At 54.3% G+C, this 26,123-nt stretch overlaps 2 protein-coding genes across 2 annotated transcripts in view; both read right to left on the bottom strand.

The window, feature by feature from the left end:
* LOC136297530 (uncharacterized) overlaps positions 1–26,123 on the bottom strand; it is a 156,826-nt gene that overhangs the window by 111,948 nt on the left and 18,755 nt on the right. The window lies entirely within an intron of this gene.
* LOC136297489 (protocadherin gamma-B5-like) lies at positions 173–2,911 on the bottom strand. Its single transcript, XM_066197433.1, has one exon. It carries the CDS (start codon positions 2,675–2,677, stop codon positions 173–175), a length of 2,505 nt encoding a protein of 834 aa, XP_066053530.1. The 5' UTR covers positions 2,678–2,911.

Here is a 26,123-nt window from a genome sequence, read left to right as displayed (position 1 = left end):
AAAAACCGCGAAACACGGAAAATTACTGCTACTGTCTCTAAACAGAGTTACAGTATCTCAGCTAAAGCAGTTACCAAAGGAGGAATCAAAAACTACCACCGCTACATAGACACAAAGATGAGGACTCAAAATCGACACCACCCAGACAAAACCAGGGCAAAAGGAACGACCTTCAGGAAAGCCGGAAAAAGGAAAGAGCCCACCCTTTACAGACCTGTGGTAAGCAGGCAGCGACGGGCGACTCTCCCACGACGGCGCTGCCGCTCAGGCACGGCTTCTCGCAGGAATCCCCGCCCAGAAGCTCCTCCGCCGACAGGATGGGCACCGGCGGCGGCGGCGGCGGCCAAGCGGCCTCGGGCACGGCGCGGGCCGGCGCCGCCACGCACAGGTTGTAGGAGTAGGGCAAGGTGCCCTCGCAGAAGTCGGCCGGGAAGGCGGCGCCGGCCACCGAGAAGCGCTGCGCGCCCAGGCAGCGCAGCACGGCGGGCGGCCCGGCCCGGCGTAGCCGCGCCAGCACGGCCAGCGCCACGCTCAGCACCAAGAGCGCCGACAGCAGCGCCAGCGCCAGCACCAGGTAGAACTGCAGCTCGGCCGCCGGCGCCTCGGCGCCCGCCGCCCGCTCGCTCAGCTCCGGCAGCGCCTCCTGCAAGCTCTCGGCCAGCACCACGTGCAGCGTGGCCGTGGCCGACAGCGCCGGCTGCCCGTGGTCCTTCACCACGGCCACCACACGCTGCTTGGCCGCGTCCCGCTCGGACACGGCGCGCGCCGTGCGCACCTCGCCGCTGTGCAGCCCCACGCGGAACAGCGCCGGCTCCGACGCCTGCACCAGCTCGTACGACAGCCACGCGTTGCGCCCCGCGTCCGCGTCCACCGCCACCACCTTGGCCACCAGGTAGCCGGCCTCGGCCGAACGCGGAACCACCTCGAAAGGAGTCGCCGCCGCCGCCTCTCCCGGCGCCGCGGCCCCCGCGCCCGCCGCCGGCCACAGCACCCGCGGCGCGTTGTCGTTGCGGTCCAGCACGAAGACGCGCACCGTGGCCGTGGAGCTGCGCGCCGGCGCGCCGCCGTCCTGCGCCCGCACCTCCACCGCGAACTCGCGGCACCGCTCGTAGTCGAAAGAGCGCTGCGCGTACAGCGCGCCGCTCCGCGCCTCCACCGACACCGGCGGCGCCGCGCCCGCCGCGCCCGCGCTGCCGCCCGCCAGCCAGTAGCTCACGCGCCCGTTGGCGCCCGCGTCCGCGTCCCGCGCCTGCACGCGCAGCACCAGCGCGCCCGCCGCGTTGTTCTCCGCCACGTACGCGCTGTACGCCGCCTCCTCGAACACCGGCGCGTTGTCGTTCACGTCCGACACCTCCAGCACCAGCTCCGCGCTGCTGCGCAGCGCCGGCCTGCCCCGGTCCCGGGCCACCACCGTCACGCGGTGCTCGGCCGCCTGCTCGCGGTCCAGCGCGCTCGCCGTCACCACCTTGTACGAGCCGCCCGGCGACGCCACGATCGACAGCGGCGCCTCGCCCGACAGCTCGCACGACACCTGACCGTTCTCGCCCGAGTCTCTGTCCCGCACTTTCAGTACGGCCACCACTGTGCCAGTCGGCGCATCCTCCGACACGGAGCTAGACAGAGAGAGAACTGTGATCTCGGGCGCGTTGTCATTCTCATCGATGATGTCGATCTGCACTTCGCAGTGACTGGTGAGTCCTCCCCCGTCCGTCGCCTCCAAGCCGAAGATGTATTGTTTCTTCTCCTCGTAATCGAGGGAACCCACCGTCCTGACCTCCCCGCTGTCACTGTTGACAGAGAACAACAAAGGGACGTCGTCGTGGACGTTGCCAAAGGAGTAGGAGACCCTCCCATTGGAGCCTACATCTGCATCCGTGGCCCGTACCTGCAGCACCACCGACCCAACTGGAAGATTTTCGGCCAGTCGCGCCTCGTATACGCTTTTGCTGAACACGGGTGGGTTGTCGTTGGCATCTGTTACATTGATGAGAAGCTGCACAGCCCCGGATCTCGCGGGGTCCCCACCGTCAACCGCTGTCAGCACCAATTCAATGGAACTCTGCTTCTCTCGGTCCAACACTCTCTCCAGCACTAATTCCGGCTGTTTGCTTCCACCGGGGTTCTCCTTTAACGCTAAACTGAAGGACGGGTTGCTGGCGAGCTGGTAAGTCAGCAGCGAGTTACTTCCTGCGTCTGCGTCTCGTGCCGTCTCCAGCGGAAACCGAGCACCGGGAAGCGTCCATTCACCGATGTCGAGGTTTACAGAAGCCTTCCTGAAGGTCGGAGAGTTGTCGTTCACGTCCTCGATGGACACCTGGACATGGAAAACGTTCAGCGGGTTGTGCACCAAAACCTCGAAGCTGACGGAGCAGGTCGCCGACTCGCCGCACATCTCCTCCCGATCCAGTCTCTCGTTCACGTACAGGTTCCCGTTCTCCTCATTCACACTGAAGTATTGCTTCTCCTCGCTCAGCCGCAGCTTGCGCGCCGGCAGCTCGTCGGCGCTGAGCCCCAGGTCCCGCGCCAGCGGCCCCACCAGCGAGCCTCTGCCCAGCTCCTCGGGGATGGCGTAGCGGACCCGCTCGGCCGCCGCCCGCCACCACACGCACAGCAGCACCGCGCCCAGCAGCGCTCGCCCGCCGCCCGGCCCGCGCCTCTGCCGCCGCCTCACCGCCATTCTCTGTGGCCACAGCTCGCCGCGCTCCTGCCGGACTCCTGCCGCTGCCCCGCCTCCCTTCCAGCCGCTCTCGCTCTCACTACAGCCCGCTCGGCCCGCCGCAGCGCAGCCGGCCCGCAAGGGCCGCCTCGGACGCCGCTGCTCCCCGACAAGCGCCGCCTTTCGCCCCCTCTTTCCGCCGCCGCTGCTGCTGGTGCTGGCGGGGCCGCTGGCGCTGTGGCCGGCGCCGGGCGAGCGAGCAGCCTGCGGGGGCAGGACGCTGCGGCGGCCGCGGCTCCAGCGCCGCTCGGCGGCGGCCAACAGCGACACCCGGAGGCGCCGCGACGCCACTGCAGCCGCCGGATGGCCGCGCTCCAGGGGGCCCGGCTTTGGGCGGGGCTCGGGGGTTTAACGCGATTTCAAATGCGTTTGTAAAATAGATGCGCTGCCTAAGGCTTTCAGGCCATCTGTTTGATTTGCAATAAATGCAGAGAAGGAAATGTTTATTGAAAGCAATAAATAAACGAACTCCGTTTGTCTTAACAATATCAAGGCACAACTAAGGAAACACTTTATATGTGTAAAGGCAGGGAAATCTGTAAGTGTTCTGTCATGAATCTTCAATTCTGTTTTCCTTCCTTGGGTCGAATGAGGCTGAGGCATACTTTGGCCTAAAGCAATGTTTTTATCATTATGCCAAGCATAACATTTCTGATTCAGAAAAGTTACCTCTTTTGCATCTCCACATTTGAGGACCTCTTGATAGAAATGCAACGCTACCATTACTATTATATACACCCGAAGAATTCTCAGGGTTGAACGGATCCTTTAAAATAATTTAATCCACTCATCAGTCACGGCAGGGGTATCCTTTACTAGACCAAGTTCCTGAGAGGCCCATCCAACCCGTCTTTCAAGCCTTCCAATGGTGGTGCATCCATAGTATTTGTGAGCAACTCAATCCACTGCCTCACCATCCTCATCATAAAAAATGCCGAACCTAAACCTAAAAAATATTTTTCAAATTTTCTTGTAAGTATTCTTTATAAATTGAAGACACAATAAATTCTAGTCAAAGCATTCCTTTCTCTGACAAAAGGATGTGAGATTTGTCAAAGCTTCTTCATAGCAGAGATGTTCCAGTTCTATGACAATGCATGTGGTCAAAGAAGGGTAGAGGAAGAGGACAACCTACTCATTCTTGCTGGTCAATCTACTTGTTATACAACCCTAAATGCAATCTGGGCAGCAAGTGGACATTGACAGCTCATGTCCCGTTTATCAGTGACCCAAAGCACTTCTCTGCAAGGCTGCTCTCACTCCACCACTCTCTATTTAAACTGGGGATTGCCCTGACCCGTGTGCAGGACCTTGCACTTGGCCTTCTTGAACTTCAGGAAGTTTGTACAGGTCCACTCCTCCAGCTTATCCATAAACATCATCCCTGACCTCTCAATGATCAACTCAGCTTGGTGTCAGCTGCAAATTAGCTGAGGGTGGCTTGATACCATTGTCTATGAAGATACTGAATAGCCTTGATCCCAGTATAGACATCACGTATTACTGATTTCCACTTGGACATGGAGTCCAAGGGTCTAAAGCTCTTGGGAGGAGACTATCCAGGCTCTTCCTCAGCCATTTAACAGCCTCAGGGTGTGTGCCCAGCATGGTCTGGGTGATTGAGTGGGAGACACTCTGCGCACATTCTCACACTGGTTCCTGATCTGTTCATGGAAGTCTTGGCTGGTCTCGGTGGCCACTCTGCACTTTGAGGACTGCAGCAGAGATGCTTCTGCATTTTGACACTACAGACAAAGTGTTCCTGGCTATGCACACATGTGGTTATGAAACCCTTCCTCTTTACAGCTGTAAACATCACAGGTGTGTGTGGGAACTGCCCCTGCACTCGAGCAAAAGACTAGAGTTAGGAACACATGGAAATGTACAGACCAGGTGCATCAACATTTTGTAGGCCCCACTTACTGACCAAAAACAATTCCAATTGCATGGCACTCCATCAGGCACAAGCATATGTTATGTCTCATATTCCACAAACAAGGGAAATTACCATCTGTTCTTCTATACTTTCACATAGAGGTCTCCTGTCTTCTCTCCCATGCTGCACACCTGTTTCTTTACTACTGGCCCTTAATATCACTGGCAAAATTTATCATGATGGAATAAAGCACCATTATCGTATCAAGAAGGGAGGTAAATTTATCTGCTCGTCAGCATTCTGATAAGAAACTGAAGGATTCTAAAACACATGAATGATAAACAACCAAACTAAAAGATTAGCAGTCATCCAACAGAGAATGGCTCATCTAACTAATGGCTCAGAGGAAATCTCCTGCCCTCTTTTATCACACACAGTGTTCCACAGAGATACTGCTAAGGTGATGTTTACCTCTCTGCACCCCAACAGTAACAGAATTCAAAGGTACCTCCAACCTTTCACACCTGCTGTAGCATGGACAAGAGACACTAATACAGGATGTATTGCTGAATGGAGTAAGGCTGACAATTACAATGAAACCTTCAGAAGGAAAGAAAACCAAGCAGGAAAAAAAAAAAAAAAGCAAAACATAGATCAAGCAAGCAAGGCAAGGAAGCCCTACAACACTAGGGGCAGTTAGAGAAATTCACCAGGAAATCTTCTTGGTCTTCACTGTGGGCATTGGAATTCATCTCTGTGAACTGAGTCAGTGAGGGCTCAAGGTACAAATGCAGCCCTAAAGTCTTAAACTGGACTCTCTGACAGTGGGGTTCATTACCAAAAATAGTCATCAGATACCAGCAACTCTATTCGGTGGTCTCCCAAAGAGATGAAATACCAGAGGCCTCTTTCTCAACTTCACCCTTCTAAGAAATTACAACAGATTCACGTCTTCCTTTTCATTCACCTGCCTCACACGCACAGTTCTGTCCTTGGTAGTTCAATTAGGTATTTGCTGCCAAATCAGAGTCATAATTACAAAAGAAGAAGCACTCACCAGAAATTGGTAAAAAAACCAAGACCTTACAGGAAACAAAAACCTGAAAGTCTAATTGCAACTATAAAGACACATTATATCACTATGTTTCTGGGAGTTACAAATGTGTAACAGAATTTTCATAAAGAAATTACAAGCCATTCTACACAAGTCTCATGGCACAACTTGAAGAGTTTTTTGAGGAAATGCTTTACTGCTGGAGGAGAGGCTTTGCCTTTCAGGACAGGGATACCAGGATCAAAGTAAACAGCACAGACCTCAGCAATGACCTTGGCATGAGGCCTGAAATCAAACCATTTTACAGCCAAAGCCACCCTGACACATCGATTTTCTGCATTCAAAGCCAGTTTCTCCATCTCCTGGCTCTGCATCCAAAGCCCTTTTTTTTGCATCAAGGACAACACCCAGCTTCTAACCACATATCAGCCACAGGGAAAAGAGCATTTCATTCAGTCCCATTTGAAGGAAACATAAATTCAGCTGATGTCCACCTTCAAGGTATGGATGGGAACTGCTCTCCCACCCTGATAATTATGAGACATCTTTTAGTGTTTCACACAATCACAGAATCATCAAAGCTGGAAGAGACCTTCAAAGTCATCTACTCCAGACCAGCACCACCATAATCAAGACGCTTGAACAAGATCTCCAAGAGCCACATTCAGAAGCCTCTCAAACACTTCCAGAGATGGTGACTCCACCACCTCTCTGGGCAAGTCATTCCAGTGCCTGACCATTCTTTCAGAGAAAAATTTTCAAATATCTCATCTGAACCTCCCCTGGCACGAATTAACGCCATTTCTTCTTGGCCTTTCACTTGAGACATGGCAGAAGAGACCAACACACACCTCACGACAACCTCATTTCAAGTGATTATAAACAGCAATGAGGTCCTCCCTGGGCCTCCTCTTTTCTGAGACTAAACAACTCCTGTGCTCCTCATCAGCTTCACCAGCTTTTATTTCTTTGCAGGATTGCCAGGCAAAAGGAGGTCTAGCCTTACTCCTTCACAAGAAATGAACAAACAAATAAAACACAAAAAGATTTAGAAACCCTCAGAAGTGCATGAACCAAAGATTCCCATTTCAGATTGTGTCAGCTGTCACAGGTTCACAAAGGAAATGAGTTTGTAAGAAGTAGTCATGCTCACACAGCAGGTCACACCACACACCACAGATACAGTCATATCTTGGACCCTGAAAACAAAAAGGCTTACAACCACAGCTCCGGGCCTCATCTAAAATCCAGGACAAACTGCACATTTATACCTTTTTTTAGCCACTTCACTCTCCTGCACAGACCCTGTCTCTGGACAGATCAAACTCTTTCCCTGTGCCAAACATCACACTAAAGGAAAATTAAATTGGAAGACAAATTCTGTTGAAAGAAAAGCTGCACACACAACTTCTCAGATCCCAAGCATCACAACAAAGATTATTCTATTCCTCCCAAGACTTTGAAGAAATGTAAAATCCTATAAAGAACATGAGTTCTTACCAGCTCTGTTAAAGCCCCCGCCACCAGAGTATCAGCTCAAAGAAAACATCACACACGAGCTCTCTGAAGGCTGTGTCATGTCATCACTCTTAATGCAAAACCATGCTGAACCCAAAGCTGGGCAATTCGAGTCCAAACTAATCAATGTCAAAAAATAAGACTTCTTCAGAGGTATTTTCAGAATACCAGGTATAAATCCTAGGAATCAACACAACACATGCCATTTTCCACCAGTACCTCCTCATACAGTGCATGCCAACCCATCCCCTCTAACTCTTCACGCCTCACATCATTATCACAGATCTTCAAACGGGCAGAGAGACTCCACCAAAAGAGAAGCTGCTCAGACGTCTCCTTCCCATGGCTAATATTTGACTCTTCACCATGTGCATGCACAAACAAAAGCATTGATAACAGGGACATGTTAAAGAAATGCCTGTGAAAGTCCTCCTCGTGCTGTAAACATGAAAGGCATGTACAGAACAGCCGGGCAAATACAATTGACCCGATCCTCCACACACTTGCAGGGAGAAAGAATCATCTTCAGACCATCAAAGAGCAAGGAAGGGAGCAAACAGCTACAGAAAGGAACAAACCATGACACACTCTTCTCGATCATGTAACTAAGAGTAAATAACTAATACAGGTGTTTACTAAGCAGTGAATGCACCAACTGCTCTTTCCAAAGCTTCCACATGACCTGGGTCATGAGCACATAATTAAACTGTTAAGTTTCACAGTTATCACCACCTGCAAACACACACAAAGACTTGCCAGGGCATTCCATACAGCCAGAATTACATGTCTTCTTGCCAAATATTTAGGGAAGGAGGACATTGCATTGAATGATATTAAGGGAGGGCAAAGAAAAGATAAATGAGAAAAGGCATTTGCTTCTGACCTTCAACAGATCCTCATGTAGAACTACAGGACTCAAAGTTACAATCCTTCGCAATGCCCAGGGTGATCTGTGACCCTTCCAATTTACAGGCACACGACATGTAAGGCCCAGTTTCCCACAACACTTCTTTTCACACCACCAACTTCACACAGACACCTTCACATCTCTGTGCAAAGGAAGCTGCATTTCTCTGCTCACTGCTCTTCTGTGGAGAAACCTCAGACTTCCCAAAGGAAAACAGGAGCAGTGCTCCAGGAGAGCTTGGGTCAGTGAATGTCTGAACAGGACCAATCACCCTCTCCTCATGACTATCTCTACACCTTGAATCTTTCCCCTCCCATCCCCGCCAAGGCTCTTGCCATGACCTGTACTTTACACCCAAGGCACACCCAGCTAAACCTGGCAGAGCTCAGCCTTTAAAGACAGCAAACCAACAAAGCACCTCTGCCAGTCCCTCCGCTATTAGCTCCTCCACCTACAACCACCCATCGGTGGGAGGCTTTCAAGAGACTCCTTCATCTTCATATCAGTCACACAGACATCATCAAAGGATCAGCTGTACCCATTCTCCTGAAGGATCAGATGAATGCAAAGATATTTCCTACTCACCATCATTTATACAGAAAGGCTGACAAGAGTACAAAGCATGAGCAGCGAAGTTACACTCAGAGCAGTCGAGATTACAGTAGAGATACTCTCATCCCAATCAAGCAGATGTAGGCTTGGGAAGACAGCTGAACCAGCAAAGAATGAAAACCTCAACTTGCTACTTATGCAACCCATCCAGTCAGAACAGCTAATACTGAAAGGAACAGGGGTATTACACATGCCATGGCATAAAAACTGCTTGGTACCCGAAGAAACCACACTCATACACAGCTTTTGTTACCATCAGCCTCACTACATCTACATCCCCAAAGACCCGGAAAGCAGAGCACGGACCACTCCCCCACCTCCCTCGGCAAGAGGCACCAGAAGATAACACTAGAATGAACAAAGCTCTGCTGTACTTCTCAGAAAACCTCCGTGCACAGGAAACAGACCACGGGGAGGACAAGAATCGCAGAGCAGAAGCGGAAAGCGCCGCGGAGGCTATATTGCCCGAGGAACTCACCGGGAGTGAGGGAGCGGCAGGATCCGCGGGGAGGGCGGCGGCCACATCCTCCTCCCCGAGCAGCGGCGCGGGCTCGTCGGGCAGCGGGCGGGCCGGGAGGGTGTCGCAGCAGCTGGCGCCCGAGAAGCGCAGCTGGCTCTTGCGCGAGTCGGCCGTGAGCGACACGTCGTGCGAGTAGGACTGCAGGAAGGCGCGCACGCCGTCGATGCCCACGAAGTGCGACACGGGCACGCCGCGCAGGGCGCCGCTGTCGGGCGGCAGCAGGTGCTGGCGGCGCCAGCGGCGCAGGCGCAGCGCCAGCAGCAGCAGCAGGAAGGCCACGAAGAGGCACGACACGGCGGCCACGGCCAGCACCAGCCAGCGCGTCAGGCTGCCGGCCGCCTCGGCCGGCGCCGCCGCCTCGGCCGCGCTGCCCAGCTCGGCCAGCAGCTCGGCCACGCTCTCGGCCAGCACCACGCTCAGCGTGGCCGTGGCCGACAGCGCCGGCCGCCCGTGGTCCTTCACCACCACCACCAGGCTCTGGCGCGCCGCGTCGCGGGCCAGCGGGGAGCGCGCCGTGCGCACCTCGCCGCTGTGCAGCCCCACGCGGAACAGCCCCGGCTCCGTGGCCTTGGCCAGCTCGTACGACAGCCACGCGTTCTGCCCCGCGTCCGCGTCCACCGCCACCACCTTGGCCACCAGCGCGCCGGGCTCCGACCAGCGCGGCGCCAGCTCCACGCCCGACCACGGCCCGCCCGAGCCCGCCGCGGGAGCCGCCGGCGGGTACAGCACCTGCGGCGCGTTGTCGTTCTCGTCCACGATCTGCAGCCGCACCGACACGTTGCTGCTCAGCGCCGGCGCGCCGCCGTCCTCCGCACGCACCCACAGCTGCAGCTCGCGCACCTGCTCGTAGTCCAAGGAGCGCAGCGCGTACAGCGCGCCCGTCTCCGCCTGCACCGACACGTACGACGACAGCGGCGCGCCCCGCACCCGCCCCTCCGACAGCCGGTAGCGCACGCGCGCGTTCTGCCCCCAGTCCGCGTCCGTGGCGCGCACCCTCAGCACCAGCGCGCCCGCCGCGTTGTTCTCCGCCAGCCGCGCGCTGTAGCGCTCCTCCGCGAACACCGGCGCGTTGTCGTTCACGTCCAGCACCCGCAGCGCCAGCACCGCGCTGCTCTGCAGCGCCGGCGACCCGCCGTCGGCCGCCCGCACCGTCACGTTGTACTCCGACACCTGCTCTCGGTCCAGCTCCCTCGTTGTCACCACGCTGTAGTAGCCGCCATGAGAGCTCTGCAGGCGGAAGGGGACATTACCATCGATCGAGCAGCGCACCTCACCGTTCGCCCCCGAGTCCAGATCCTGGACATGAAACAGGGCGACCACCGTCCCGGACGGGGAGTCTTCGGAAATCCCGCTCAGTGCTGATTGTACCGAAATCTCAGGCGCATTATCATTGACATCTGTGACTGTCACAGTAACTTTCGCCGTGTCAAAAAGCTCTCCTGCATCATGTGCCTGCACCTCAAGAACATGGGAGGAGATTTTCTCGAAGTCCAAATCATTTTTAACGACTATTTTTCCAGACTCAGAGTCCAGGTCGAAAAGTTCCGACGCCCGGTCCGAAATTTTATGGAAGCTGTATTTCACCAACCCGTTCAGACCCTCGTCGGAGTCGGTGGCCTTGACAGTGACGAGGACGGAGCCCACGGGCACGTCCTCGGGCACACGCACCGTGTACTCCGCCTGGCTGAACACGGGCGCGTTGTCGTTCGCGTCCAGCACCTTCACGCGGATCCGAGCCGTGCCCGTCCGGGCCGGATCGCCGCCGTCACTCGCCCTCAGCACCAGCTCGTGAAACGCCGCCTCCTCCCGGTCCAGCGCCTTCGTCAGCACCAGCTCGGGACGCTGATCGCCGCCGGGCCCCGCCTGCACGGCCAGCGAGAAGTGCTCGTCGCCACTCAGTTCGTAGCTCTGCACAGAATTCCGTCCCGAATCTGCATCTTCTGCTTCTCGGAGGGGAAACCGCGAGCCCGGAGCAGTCATCTCGCTCACTCTCAATTCTTTTTCCGTCTCTCGGAAGCTGGGAGCGTTGTCGTTAATGTCTATGATTTCCACTTCAATTTCATAGAATTTCATTTCCCCCTCCACTATCAGCTCACAGCGCAGCACGCATTGCTGAACACGCTCGCACAGCTTCTCTCTGTCGATCCTCTCCGCCGTCACTAAATGTCCCGTCTTCCCGTGCAGAGCGAAATACTGAGTCCTACCTTTGTCCAAGATACGGACGCCACGATCTCGGAGCGCCGGCAGCTGCAGCCCCAGGTCCTTGGCCACGTCGCCCACGAACGAGCCCTTGGGCATCTCCTCGGGCACCGAGTAGCGCAGCTGCCCCCACGCCGCCTCCCACGCCGCCAGCAGGACGGCCCAGAGCAGAGCTCGCTGCCGCCGGCCCCAGCGCCTCCCCGCCGCGCACATCTCCGCCGCCGGCACCACAGCACGTTCGGGAGCTCTCCGCCGCCGCTCTCCGATCTGGATCGCGCTGTAGCACCCGCGCTCTGCTGCCGGCCGCTGGTGCTAGGCTCTTTCGACCCCCTTCAGTACGTCTCCGCACCGCGGGGACGATCGGAGGTCGCACGGCCGCGGGAGAGTGATCGAGCCGCTCCGCAGCGGGCGGGGCTGCCGGTAGCGCTCCGAGCTTCCTCTCGCTCCTCTCGGTCAACAGCGGCGCCCGCAGCCTCCTCCCGGCACTGCAGCCACCGAGCGCTGCCCAGCGCTGCCCGCCGGCCCTGCTGCACACACGGGACAGGAGCCACCGAGACGTCGCTTTTCGTCCAGCGCCGATCTCCTGCCTCCACATTTCTCCAGCCCATCTCTGCCTTGATCCTCCAGGGCATCACGATCGGGAGGAAGGCAGAGGCATTGCGCGGGCGTGGTTCTTTAATCGCACGGGAATCTAACGACTTACTAATGCCATTCTATTTAAATTAAAATACATTTTCAGATTTTATTCTGTAGCTTATTGTTACTTTTACCCCTTTTTGTTCAAAAGCATCTTCAACAACAGGCTCTCAGAGAGAAAACGGGAAGATACCGCATCCCGAAAACAGAGAGCTATCGGGTTCATTAACACAAGTGTGATGAGAGCTATTCCATGCATTTTTAAGTCAGGGAGCCAATTGTTACAGGACTGAAATACAGATGCAAATAAAGATGAAGCTAAAACTGTCAAATAAAAGTTTCAGGACTTCAAATATTTGATATTCATTCCTAGAGATAAAGCTAGTGTTTCCTTTGTTAATACACACCCATATTAAGTCAGATCATTTGACGGTTTTTTTCCAAAATTAATGTGAAAAGCAGTGAAGCTCATTAGTAAACTATTCATCTACGTATTTCTTGAGGACGTTGGCAAGATTTGCTTTCAAGAAAAGAATTACAGAAACACAAAACAAAAAATGCAACTGTGTCTTGAACCCGTGCTGACCACTAATCAGTGTGCAAATGGAACTGAGTAACATGCCCAAACCGTCGTCTGGATAATCTCCCTGGTATCCGATCCTTTTCCTATCTCAGATATCTATCCTACGAAACAGAATTGCAATAATCTGCCGTTAGAGATAGACCCCAGCCCTCCTCAATTCCCCAAACTCTCTGCGTAAAGAGGATAGAAAAAAAATCACTGAAACAAAAATCAGTCAACACTCTCAGCAGTGTACGAAATAAATATCATTAAGAGCAAAACAGAGAAAACTGCCAGCCAGGACGCAGAAAGGGAGCCATCTAGTCCCACTACAGCATTCTCCCCAAAATAGGTGACAATCTCTTTTTTTCACTCAGGATACAGAACAGAACTTTCCACATTCGATCCCTTTCTAAATCTGATAGAGACAAGACAAAATTTAACGAACGGGTTTGCGTGAAGCTATACAGGAGTTTCGAGGACAGCCTTTCTGAAGAAATCACTCAGGAAGGATGAAAGCTCCAACACAAGGCGTCGGGGTTTTCTAATTTCCCCCGTCATGCAGAATCAGCCGTTCTCCGTCCACAGAATACGGATCTACTTTCAATACTGCTAACACATTCGAATTTATAGAGCTCAAGTGTTGAAGAGAAAACCTCGCGGCTGAAGCTGAACCTGTGACCAAGGAAGCACCAAGGGCTTCCTGCTCTCCATGGACGGGGGATAGTCCCTTCCTCATTTCAATCCACCACGGAGACAGGAAAGCGAAACTCACAAAAACAAGACACCGGGAAGCATGGAGGAAAAACGAGAATCGAAAGGAGAACTCTAGTCAAAGCCTGTCAACGGAAGCTATTACCGAGAAAAAGTGAAAAATTTCCGCCACTACGTGGAAACATTCATGACGAGTCCCCACTGACACTATGCAGAGAATACCCGGAAACAAGGATGACATTTCAGAAAGTTTTTAAAACAGAAGAAGGTGACCCTTTACAAACCTGCGGTACATCAGATTCGGCAGGCGCCTCTCCCAGGATTCCACCGCTGTTCGAGTACGGCTTCTCGCAGGAATCCCCGCCCAGAAGCTCCTCCGCCGACAGGATGGGCACCGGCGGCGGCGGCGGCCAAGCGGCCTCGGGCACGGCGCGGGCCGGCGCCGCCACGCACAGGTTGTAGGAGTAGGGCAAGGTGCCCTCGCAGAAGTCGGCCGGGAAGGCGGCGCCGGCCACCGAGAAGCGCTGCGCGCCCAGGCAGCGCAGCACGGCGGGCGGCCCGGCCCGGCGCAGCCGCGCCAGCACGGCCAGCGCCACGCTCAGCACCAAGAGCGCCGACAGCAGCGCCAGCGCCAGCACCAGGTAGAACTGCAGCTCGGCCGCCGGCGCCTCGGCGCCCGCCGCCCGCTCGCTCAGCTCCGGCAGCGCCTCCTGCAAGCTCTCGGCCAGCACCACGTGCAGCGTGGCCGTGGCCGACAGCGCCGGCTGCCCGTGGTCCTTCACCACGGCCACCACACGCTGCTTGGCCGCGTCCCGCTCGGACACGGCGCGCGCCGTGCGCACCTCGCCGCTGTGCAGCCCCACGCGGAACAGCGCCGGCTCCGACGCCTGCACCAGCTCGTACGACAGCCACGCGTTGCGCCCCGCGTCCGCGTCCACCGCCACCACCTTGGCCACCAGGTAGCCGGCCTCGGCCGAACGCGGAACCACCTCGAAAGGAGTCGCCGCCGCCGCCTCTCCCGGCGCCGCGGCCCCCGCGCCCGCCGCCGGCCACAGCACCCGCGGCGCGTTGTCGTTGCGGTCCAGCACGAAGACGCGCACCGTGGCCGTGGAGCTGCGCGCCGGCGCGCCGCCGTCCTGCGCCCGCACCTCCACCGCGAACTCGCGGCACCGCTCGTAGTCGAAAGAGCGCTGCGCGTACAGCGCGCCGCTCCGCGCCTCCACCGACACCGGCGGCGCCGCGCCCGCCGCGCCCGCGCTGCCGCCCGCCAGCCAGTAGCTCACGCGCCCGTTGGCGCCCGCGTCCGCGTCCCGCGCCTGCACGCGCAGCACCAGCGCGCCCGCCGCGTTGTTCTCCGCCACGTACGCGCTGTACGCCGCCTCCTCGAACACCGGCGCGTTGTCGTTCACGTCCGACACCTCCAGCACCAGCTCCGCGCTGCTGCGCAGCGCCGGCCTGCCCCGGTCCCGGGCCACCACCGTCACGCGGTGCTCGGCCGCCTGCTCGCGGTCCAGCGCGCCCGCCGTCACCACCTTGTACGAGCCGCCCGGCGACGCCACGATCGACAGCGGCGCCTCGCCCGACAGCTCGCACGACACCTGACCGTTCTCCCCGGAGTCCGGGTCACGTACGTTCAGGAGAGCCACTACGGTGCCGGATGGCGCGTCCTCCGGCACCGGGCTCGAGAGGGAAAGAATTGTTATCTCTGGAGGATTGTCATTCACGTCCAGCACCTCCACCTGCACCTTGCAGTGCGCTACCAAACCACCGCCGTCCGTCGCCTCCACAGTCAGGCTGAATGTGCGCGTATCCTCGAAGTCCAGTGCCTCCTGCAGCATGATTGTCCCGCTCTCGGCATCCACCCTGAACTTCTGAAGCACCTTAGCCGGCATTTTCCCGAAGCCGTAGGTGATGTGGGCGTTGGTGCCGGCATCAGCATCAGAGGCAGAGACGTTCAGCACTATGGATGCAGGAGGCGCGTCCTCGCGCAGGCTGACGCGGTACCGATCCTGCGCGAACACGGGTGGGTTGTCATTGGCGTCGGTGATGTTGATCCAGAGCTGGGCGGTGCCAGTCCGGGGCGGGTCGCCGCCGTCCATTGCAGTCAGCAGCAGCCGCAGGTTCGGCTCGCTCTCCCGGTCCAGCGAGTGGCGCAGCACCAGCTCCGCGGATTTGCTGCCGTCTTGGCTCTCTTTCACCTCCACCGTGAAGTATCCGTTGGCCTCCAGCTCATAGCCCTGCAGCGAGTTACTGCCCACGTCCGGATCCTCTGCCATGCCCAAGTAAAAACGGGCGCCGGGAGAAGTCAACTCGTTGATCTCCAGCTGAAATTTGTTTTGCAGGAAGCGCGGTGTGTTGTCATTCACGTCCTGGATGTCCACTTCGACATGGAAAACGTTCAGCGGGTTGTGCACCAAAACCTCGAAGCTGACGGAGCAGGTCGCCGACTCGCCGCACATCTCCTCCCGGTCCAGCCTCTCGTTCACGTACAGGTTCCCGTTCTCCTCATTCACAGTGAAATATTTCAGCTGCTTCTTGCCGGCAGACGCCACCTGCAGCTTGCGCGCCGGCAGCTCGTCCGCGCTGAGCCCCAGGTCCCGCGCCAGCGGCCCCACCAGCGAGCCTCTGCCCAGCTCCTCGGGGATGGCGTAGCGGACCCGCTCGGCCGCCGCCCGCCACCACACGCACAGCAGCACCGCGCCCAGCAGCGCTCGCCCGCCGCCCGGCCCGCGCCTCTGCCGCCGCCTCACCGCCATTCTCTGTGGCCACAGCTCGCCGCGCTCCTGCCGGACTCCTGCCGCTGCCCCGCCTCCCTTCCAGCCGCTCTCGCTCTCACTACAGCCCGCTCGGGCCGCCGCAGCGCAGCCGGCCCGCAAGGGCCGCCTCGGACGCCGCTGCTCCCCGACAAGCGCCGCCTTTCGCCCCCTCTTTCCGCCGCCGCTGCTGCTGGTGCTGGCGGGGCCGCTGGCGCTGTGGCCGGCGCCGGGCGAGCGAGCAGCCTGCGGGGGCAGGACGCTGCGGCGGCCGCGGCTCCAGCGCCGCTCGGCGGCGGCCAACAGCGACACCCGGAGGCGCCGCGACGCCACTGCAGCCGCCGGATGGCCGCGCTCCAGGGGGCCCGGCTTTGGGCGGGGCTCGGGGCTGCGCCGCCAGCGGGGTCTCTCCTCCATCGCACACAGCGAGCGCAGAACCTCACTCTTTATGCGACAAACGCGATTAAATCTGAGAAGGCGTGTTCGATACTTATAGATCATCTCGGTTTTTCGCGGTGAACAATCAGAAGCAAATCTTAATGGCAGAGTAATGAAGTCTGCTACTCAATAAATTGAAGGTACAACTATCAGAAGAAGAAACGGCAGTTTAGCTTGGGAAGACTTCAAATGCTCTTTTGCATTCTAGTATATTTTGAATTGTTATATTAATTGGGAAAAATACCCAGAAGGTAATAGTTGTGTTGGAATAGTCAATATAATTCAGAGACACATTGAAGGAAATGTAATTTCTATCTTGTCATGGTTTGGGTGTGAAGGAATCTTTATAGTCATGGAGTCCACCTCACAAGTCACAGTTCTCAAAGCCCCATCCTTCCAGAGCCTGAACCCTTTTAAGCATGGTCCATCAATATCTTCTCTAGGAAATGTGCCCCTATGTCTCATCCTCCTCATTGAATCACAGAATCACACCTTCTCTCAATTTCAAAGCATTGATCTCATCCAATCAAGATGGGCCCTATCAGAAGTCTGTCTCCGTATTTCTTTTACCCATTTTATATCGACAACATCACACTCAGTTCTTCACACCATCTTTTCACTTCGGGCTGAAGGGCTGCTCTCTGCCCATCTACATGGCAGAGATGTTCCATCCCTTAGAAAATTTTTATTGTCCTTCTCTGAACATACTCTAACAGGTCTCACAAAAGCACAGTGAACACAGAAAACCTCCTCCCTTGTCCTGCTGGCTACGTTATTTGTTATGCAGCCCAGAATATGATTGACTTCCTGCCCTGCAAGAACTCACTGCCACCTCATATCCCATCTGTCACCTACCAGGACCCCAAGTCCTTCTCCACAGGGCAGCTCTCAATCCCCCAAGTTTGGATCAAAAGGGGATTGCCCTGACCCAGGTGCATCATTTTGCACTTGATCTTGTGGAACTGAATGAGGTTGACATGAGTCCACTCCTCCAGACTCTCATGGTCCCTGGGGGTGATATCCCAACCCTCTACTGAATCAATGGCACCACTTAGCTTGGTGTCATCTGCAAACCTGTAGAGGGTACTCTCAATCCAATTAGCGGTGTCACTGATAAAGACACTGGATATATTGGTCCAAGTACAGGCCTTTGAAGACACCACACATTGGTAGTTTCCAGATGGGCCTTGAGATATTGTCTACAACTCTTTGAACTCCATTATTGTTATGATTCGGGAGGGCTCAAATGATGATGCGTAGAACTCTAGTTATTTGGAGGGCGTTATAAAAAACATTTGTTGAAAGACAGACTCTTTTATACCATGTTTCAGTACAATCAATATGATTTAGAGCATCATATAAATATGCTGATGATGTGATATAAGATATTGACCAATATAATAACCTTAAATGTGATCATTTAGAGAAACACCTTTCAACTGTTTATTACAAGTAAACAAAAATCAGGCAAAACACCTGTGCTTACAGTCCTTCACTTTCCAAGGATTTTTTTTAATTCCTCCTTACAATTTCCCAGGCCAATGTGAGAAAGCCCTAAGTTCCCACAGGCTCTGCTGCTGCTGCCTGAAGCCTAAAAATCTATTTTCTGACCACTGTCAGTTCCCACACTCCACCTGCACCTTGGACAATAGGAACAGATGGGACCATTTCCGAGGGATCAGATACCCTGAGGTCACACTTAAAACAAAAAGCAGGAGTTATTTCTTGACCAGAAGCAAAAAAAAAGAAATGGATGGTACACATCTAATTTCATTTTATGAAGTCACCATCAGCTCTCATGTGTTGTTTTTTCATTATGCGGCCCGTTAACTTCCCTACAAATAAAAATCTCTAAATGTAAACATTTTATAATGGGCCTTGTTCCTATACTAGGAGAAAATATGAGAGATTCCTTTTTAGCTTTTCCTTCTTATTCATCACACCAAAAATTCTGGTTCAGGTGATTAAAGTGAGTTTTTGCTGCAAAAAACCACTTGCATCTTTTAATGCAAAATGCCTTTTCTCCAGAAAAGGAGAAAATTAACTATGACCTTCCAGGAAACAAAGGCCTGAAAGGAAGTGTAATTACAGCTGTGAGGAAACCTTGTATCATCATGTTCCAGGGACGCAGAGATGGAAAAAGGAGGATTCACACAAGAATCACAAACCATTCTACTCTGACATCATTGTTCTAAGTACACTTGTTCTAATGCCTTATTGTCAGATGACTAACGCTGCCTTTCAAAACAGGAAAGTCAGGATCACAACACAAATGGCACAGGCCTCCACACCAGGCATGAAACCAAACCATTCCTTATCCAAAAACACATTGTTTTCCTGTTTTCCTGGTTCCAAGCTAGTCAGTCCCTCACCTTCTTTGCTCTGCATTCACAGTACAGGCAGTACCCAACATTTGGCTGTACATCAGCCACAAGAAAAAAGAACACATAATTTTGTGACATTCTAGGAAAATACAAGTGTATCAAAGTCTTCCTGCTGGCTGCAGCTGAACACCTTCATGGGTGAAAATGGCTGAGAACACCTCCCACGGCCTGATAATCTGAACAGATCTCTACATTCAAAGACTATCAGCTAAGCCAAGGCCTACTTGCAGAACATAAGAAACAAGGAAGGAACAGGAAAGCCACAGAAGTTTAGAATCATGGCTTAACGTTTCACACTATGTCGATTGTAGTAGGTACACAAGAAGCATCATCTACCTTGCAAAAAGTACAAAGGAGAAGAACACGGGACTTTACACCAAACACCTTAGGCACGGTTCTCTAAGCAGTTTATTTGGAAAACAAGAAATGTGCACACCACCATAACTATGGGAATCAAAATTGTGACAATTGAATGTTTACACCAACATTTTAGACAGTTCAAACTATACCACAGCAAACTCTTTTACCTGTCTGTCTCTGTGCAGACAGAAAGCTTTAGTGTGCTCAAACATCACCCAACAGGGACCACTTTGCCAACAGACACCATCAAGAGACAGGTTCCACAAACAACTTCTCCTTATGGAGAATAAGGATCACAGCACAGATCTGCACATTTGAACTTCTCTGCACATCACACTCATTTCAAGGAATATGAAGTGTTCAAGCCACCAGACTGGTGTTTCCTAACAAAACTACCATCCCATGCCCTACATTCTCCACAAACAAACAGTTTAAATACTAACAAAACATCAGCAGTTACTTTACATGAGCAAGATCTGTTAATAACCTCTGAAGGTTGGTCAAGGCTGGGGAAAGCTCAGCACACCCAAGACAAGATTTTGTATTGCAGTCTTACAAGGACACATAGCTGGAAAAGTAACAGTTCTTAGACACAGAATCTCTGAAGCATGTTTGCACTTTCATGGGTATGACTGCAGACAAATTCATCTAGGTCTGTAAATTTTTGGGATACAGGAAAAGGGGGAATTCTATAAGTGGCAGAGGCCTTGGCACCAGGAGTGCTGTGGAAGAACACCAAGCCAGGTGGAGCATACAATTCCTCCCTTTCCTGCTCTGAGGCCAGTCTCCCACTGATCTTCCACTGAGTTCTCACCAGGAAAATTTGACAAGAAAATGTATTTCTTAAAGTGATGTTTTGCAGAAAGACATCCATGAAAGTCATCTTCTTTAGAACTGAAAACATGAAAGGCACATACACGGCAGTCAGACAACTCTAACAGATGTCATCTTCCACACACTATCGGAGACAAAGGCCCACCTTTAGCTCATTGGGTCAAGCAAGACAAGAAATGAACACACGCACAATGGAAGGGATCATCCCATACAGTTCTACATTATGGCACTCAGAGTAGCTACATAATTACAGTACTTATTAGGTAGTAAATGAAGTGTTTGATCTTCCCAAATCTTCCATTTTGGTGTTTGTTATAAGTACATGTTTAAGCCGTTAGTTAAGGGTTGATGAAAAGATGCAAATTCATAGGGGAGAACCCCCCAGGACTCCCAGTACAGGTGGAATAAGATGTCATCCAGCTAAACATCTTGGGAAGATGAAACTCACAATGCATGAGCCTTCAACAGGGTACTGGTCAGGAAAAAGGGCAAATCGTATTTCTTGTGTCTTATTAAAAAGACCTTAACACACAGCTCCCAGAACTCTTATCTCCAGCCCTTCTAAACTTGGATGAAGTTCACTGACCCTCATAAATTGCAAGAACATGGAATAAAACTCCCAGATGCACAGAAAAATCCCTCCTGTAATGTGCCCTGTGATCAGGATATGCACATTTACCAGGAAAGGGAGGTGCCTCCTACTACTGAAGCAAATCCTGAAGTAAGCTTCATAACCTTAATATTTCAATAGTAGGTCCCCTAGCATATCAAGATATCTAGTTGGTAAAAAGTCAACAGAACATTCACACTGGAGCTCACACCAAACACCACGATCACTTTTTCTCAGTGTAATTTCTTACGACAATAAAAAAGGGAAAATGCACACAACCATTGCTGTGGGCCTCATATAACAACTAAGACAAACTGAACTTCTACATCATCTTTACATATTTCAGTTATTTCTAATCACACCAGAGCAAACCAAATGGTTTTAGTTGCTCTATCTTGGTGAGACACCATGAGAAAAAAGTGGCACCTTCTGTTTACTGAGAAAAACGATCTACTTTACTGAGAACAAGGATCACAATATGCATGCATGCAAAGATATACCTTTGCTCATCATCATGCTTCAAAGAAAATTTTAATGTCTCGAACTGGATAAGCAATATGCACATCTGATAAAAACCCAGTCATCAGAGTAGCAGCTCAGAGACACTATCATCCTACTTCAGAATGTTGTGCAGCTGGGAAGATACATTATGCTCAAACCTTGACATTCACTGTATGCTGACGCTCAGTAACTGCCATTCACAGGAAATATACCACAAGAAAGCAGCCTGATGAACCCACTACTTGACCAGTCAGATTCTGAGCACTGTGATATCAAAACTAAGACATCTTTAGACTCATTTTATCTTTAGCTCATAACAACAAAGCATGCAGAAAATAAGAGCTCAGAACCAACTCTTCTAGATTATGTCACTTGGAGTAGAGACATAATCTCAGTCTTTAGCAGGGAATGGATACAGAGTATTCTCTCTCCAAAGCTCACACTATGGCAATTGCCATAATTGCATCATTCTGCTGTTAGAAACATCACATCAACCTGCAAATACACAGGAAGGACCACACAGGGCTCCCAATACCGCTGGAATAAAATCTACGAGTCAAGCCTCTTTGAGAAGGTGGAAATCACCTTCTGACCTAGACCACTCTCTTCAACACGCACCTTCATACCATGCACTTCACACAGCTATTTTACATCTCTGTGATGAAGGTGGAGGACACCTCTGTTTGATTATTAGAGAACTGCAAAGAAATCTCGAATTTCAGGAAGGCAAGCAAAGGAGCAGTCCCCTAGGAGAGATTAGGATGGTGAAAATTGGAATAAAGGAATTCTCCCTCTCCTCACCTTGCCACCGGTCAGCTGAAACTGTCCCCTTCTCCCCTAGTAGAGCTCTAACCAGAAGAGAAATTTTCAAGCAAAGGCATATCCAGTTCTTAGAAAAAAATTATTGAAAAGACATGTGATCAGCAAATCTTCCTTACTGTTTCACCCAGTGGCGCTTCACACACAGCCATACCTATTCCTCCAAAAAGTGAACAAACATCAGATCATAGATGAATGTAAAGACAATTCTTGGTCATTGGTTTCTCATGAGAAAAACTAAAGGCTGAAAGGAATGAAAACAATGTCAGCATCTCATTCAAGAGCATTTCACACCACTCAAGCACATATGCTGGTGGGAAGACGTGATTGTGCTGATAATACAAAATTCTTTTCAGTAACAATGCAATACATCTATTCAGAAGATCTAAGGCAGACAAAAAAAAAATATATAAAACGGGTAAGGGGACAAAACCAGTGAAGACCAGGAGGCAGATAAAAAATCAAAGACCCGAGGAAAAGACACACCCGATAAAAGCATAACTTCTATGTCCTCCAACAATGCCTTCCAGGGCCATTACCCAGCGGCAAGACGAACCAAAGCGACGCTGAATGTAATTTTGTCTTCCGGCATGAGTAACTCACCGGGACAGAGACGAGATCCGCGGGACAAACGCCTGTAGAGTTCTCGTCCCAGAGCAGCGGCGCGGGCTCGTCGGGCAGCGGGCGGGCCGGGAGGGTGTCGCAGCAGCTGGCGCCCGAGAAGCGCAGCTGGCTCTTGCGCGAGTCGGCCGTGAGCGACACGTCGTGCGAGTAGGACTGCAGGAAGGCGCGCACGCCGTCGATGCCCACGAAGTGCGACACGGGCACGCCGCGCAGGGCGCCGCTGTCGGGCGGCAGCAGGTGCTGGCGGCGCCAGCGGCGCAGGCGCAGCGCCAGCAGCAGCAGCAGGAAGGCCACGAAGAGGCACGACACGGCGGCCACGGCCAGCACCAGCCAGCGCGTCAGGCTGCCGGCCGCCTCGGCCGGCGCCGCCGCCTCGGCCGCGCTGCCCAGCTCGGCCAGCAGCTCGGCCACGCTCTCGGCCAGCACCACGCTCAGCGTGGCCGTGGCCGACAGCGCCGGCCGCCCGTGGTCCTTCACCACCACCACCAGGCTCTGGCGCGCCGCGTCGCGGGCCAGCGGGGAGCGCGCCGTGCGCACCTCGCCGCTGTGCAGCCCCACGCGGAACAGCCCCGGCTCCGTGGCCTTGGCCAGCTCGTACGACAGCCACGCGTTCTGCCCCGCGTCCGCGTCCACCGCCACCACTTTGGCCACCAGCGCGCCGGGCTCCGACCAGCGCGGCGCCAGCTCCACGCCCGACCACGGCCCGCCCGAGCCCGCCGCGGGAGCCGCCGGCGGGTACAGCACCTGCGGCGCGTTGTCGTTCTCGTCCACGATCTGCAGCCGCACCGACACGTTGCTGCTCAGCGCCGGCGCGCCGCCGTCCTCCGCACGCACCCACAGCTGCAGCTCGCGCACCTGCTCGTAGTCCAAGGAGCGCAGCGCGTACAGCGCGCCCGTCTCCGCCTGCACCGACACGTACGACGACAGCGGCGCGCCCCGCACCCGCCCCTCCGACAGCCGGTAGCGCACGCGCGCGTTCTGCCCCCAGTCCGCGTCCGTGGCGCGCACCCTCAGCACCAGCGCGCCCGCCGCGTTGTTCTCCGCCAGCCGCGCGCTGTAGCGCTCCTCCGCGAACACCGGCGCGTTGTCGTTCACGTCCAGCACCCGCAGCGCCAGCACCGCGCTGCTCTGCAGCGCCGGCGACCCGCCGTCGGCCGCCCGCACCGTCACGTTGTACTCCGACACCTGCTCTCGGTCCAGCTCTCTCGCTGTCACCACGCGATAGTAATCATCAAAAGATTTCTCCAGCCGGAACGGGACGCCCTCATCCAGCGCGCAGTGCACCTCGGCATTAGCCCCGGAGTCCTTGTCCCTCACGTGCAGCAGAGCCACGACAGTTCCGGACGGGGAATCTTCCGAGATCTCGCTCAGTGCCGACCGCACTGAAATCTCTGGCACATTGTCGTTGACGTCGATCACACTGACCACGACTTTTGTCGTGTCAAAAAGGCCTCCCTTGTCATGAGCCTGCACCTCCAGTTCGTAGGACTTGCCTTCCTCGAAGTCCAGATTCTGTAACAGGGTGATCGCTCCCGTCACGCTGTCCACTTGGAATATCTGCGAGGCTCTCTCTGTCATTTTCTCAATCGAGTATGTCACATGACCGCTAGGCCCCTCGTCGGCGTCCGTGGCCGTGACAGTGACGAGGACGGAGCCCACGGGCACGTCCTCGGGCACACGCACCGTGTACTCCGCCTGGCTAAACACGGGCGCGTTGTCGTTCGCGTCCATCACCCTCACTCGGATCCGAGCCGTGCCCGTCCGGGCCGGATCGCCGCCGTCACTCGCCCTCAGCACCAGCTCGTGAAACGCCGCCTCCTCCCGGTCCAGCGCCTTCGCCAGCACCAGCTCGGGACGCTGATCGCCGCCGGGGCCCGCCTGCACGGCCAGCGAGAAGTGCTCGTCGCCGCTCAGCTCGTAGCTCTGCAGGGAATTGCGACCCGAGTCAGGATCATGAGCGTCTGGCAGTGGAAACCGCGACCCTGGGGCTGCCATCTCGCTCACTCTCAGTTCTTTTTCTGCCTCGCGGAAGCTGGGCGGGTTGTCATTAATGTCCATAATTTCAACCACGATTAGGTAAACCTGCATCTGTCCCTCCACTATCAACTCACAGCGCAGCACGCATTTCTCCACCAGCCGACAAAGCTGCTCTCTGTCGATCCTCTCCGCCGTCACCAAATGTCCCGTCTTCCCGTGCAGAGCGAAATACTGCATCCTACCTTCGGAGACAATTCGTGCACCGTGATCTCGGAGCGCCGGCAGCTGCAGCCCCAGGTCACTGGCCACGTCGCCCACGAACGAGCCCTTGGGCATCTCCTCGGGCACCGAGTAGCGCAGCTGCCCCCACGCCGCCTCCCACGCCGCCAGCAGGACGGCCCAGAGCAGAGCTCGCTGCCGCCGGCCCCAGCGCCTCCCCGCCGCGCACATCTCCGCCGCGGCACCGTCGGCACCGCAACACCGCCGATCCGACTCCCGCTGCCGCTCAATGCTCTCAGCTTCTGCACCCTGCGCTGCCGCCGGTCCCTGCCTGCAGAATGGACCGGCACCGCGGGGACGATCGCGGGCCGCACGGTCGGACAGACAGCCAGCAAGCGAGCGAGCCGCTCCGCAGCGGGCGGGGCTGCCGGTAGCGCTCCGAGCTTCCTCTCGCTCCTCTCGGTCAACAGCGGCGCCCGCAGCCTCCTCCCGGCACTGCAGCCACCGAGCGCTGCCCAGCGCTGCCCGCCGGCCCTGCTGCACACACGGGACAGGAGCCACCGAGACGTCGCTTTTCGTCCAGCGCCGATCTCCTGCCTCCACATTTCTCCAGCCCATCTCTGCTTGATCCTCTAGGGCATCACGATCGGGAGGAAGGCAGAGGCATTCCGTGGGCCCGGCTCTTTTACCGTACGGTAAACTAATCACTTACTAATGTCATTGTATTTAGGTTAAAACACATTTTCAGATTTTACCCTGTAGCTTATTGGTACTCTTATCCTTTTTGTTCCAAGACATCTTCAACAACAGGATCTCAGAGAGAAAACGGTAAGATACCGCATCCCGAAAGACCAGAGCTATCGGGTTCATTAACACAAGCGGGATGAGAGCAATTGCATTCTTCTTGAAGTCAGGGAGCTAATTGTTACAGGATTAAATTATAGATACAAACAAAGATGCAAGTAAAACTCTCAAAGGGAAGTTTCAAGACTTCGAATAATTCATATTCCTTTCTAAGATAAACCATGCATTTCCTTAATTTATACAGATTTACATTCAATCAAGTCATTCTCAAGTTTCCTTTTTCCTGAAGTCCATGTGTAAAGCATTGAAGCTCGTCAGTAAACTATTCATCTAAGTATCCCTTGAGGACGTTGGTATGATGTGTTTTCAGGAAAAGAAATACAGAAATATAAAACAAAAGTACAGCTGTGCCCTTGAATCTGTGTTGACCACTAATCAATGTGCAAATGAATTGATTCAAGTGCCTAAACAATCGCTTGGCCAATC

The sequence above is a fragment of the Chamaea fasciata genome, unplaced genomic scaffold (assembly GCF_029207755.1).
Source record: "Chamaea fasciata isolate MVZ Bird 193981 ecotype frontalis unplaced genomic scaffold, bChaFas1.0.hap1 SCAF_15, whole genome shotgun sequence".
Classification (NCBI taxonomy): domain Eukaryota; kingdom Metazoa; phylum Chordata; class Aves; order Passeriformes; family Sylviidae; genus Chamaea; species Chamaea fasciata.
The sequence above is the reverse complement of the archived record's forward strand: the minus strand, read 5'-3'. Positions and strand labels throughout refer to the sequence as shown.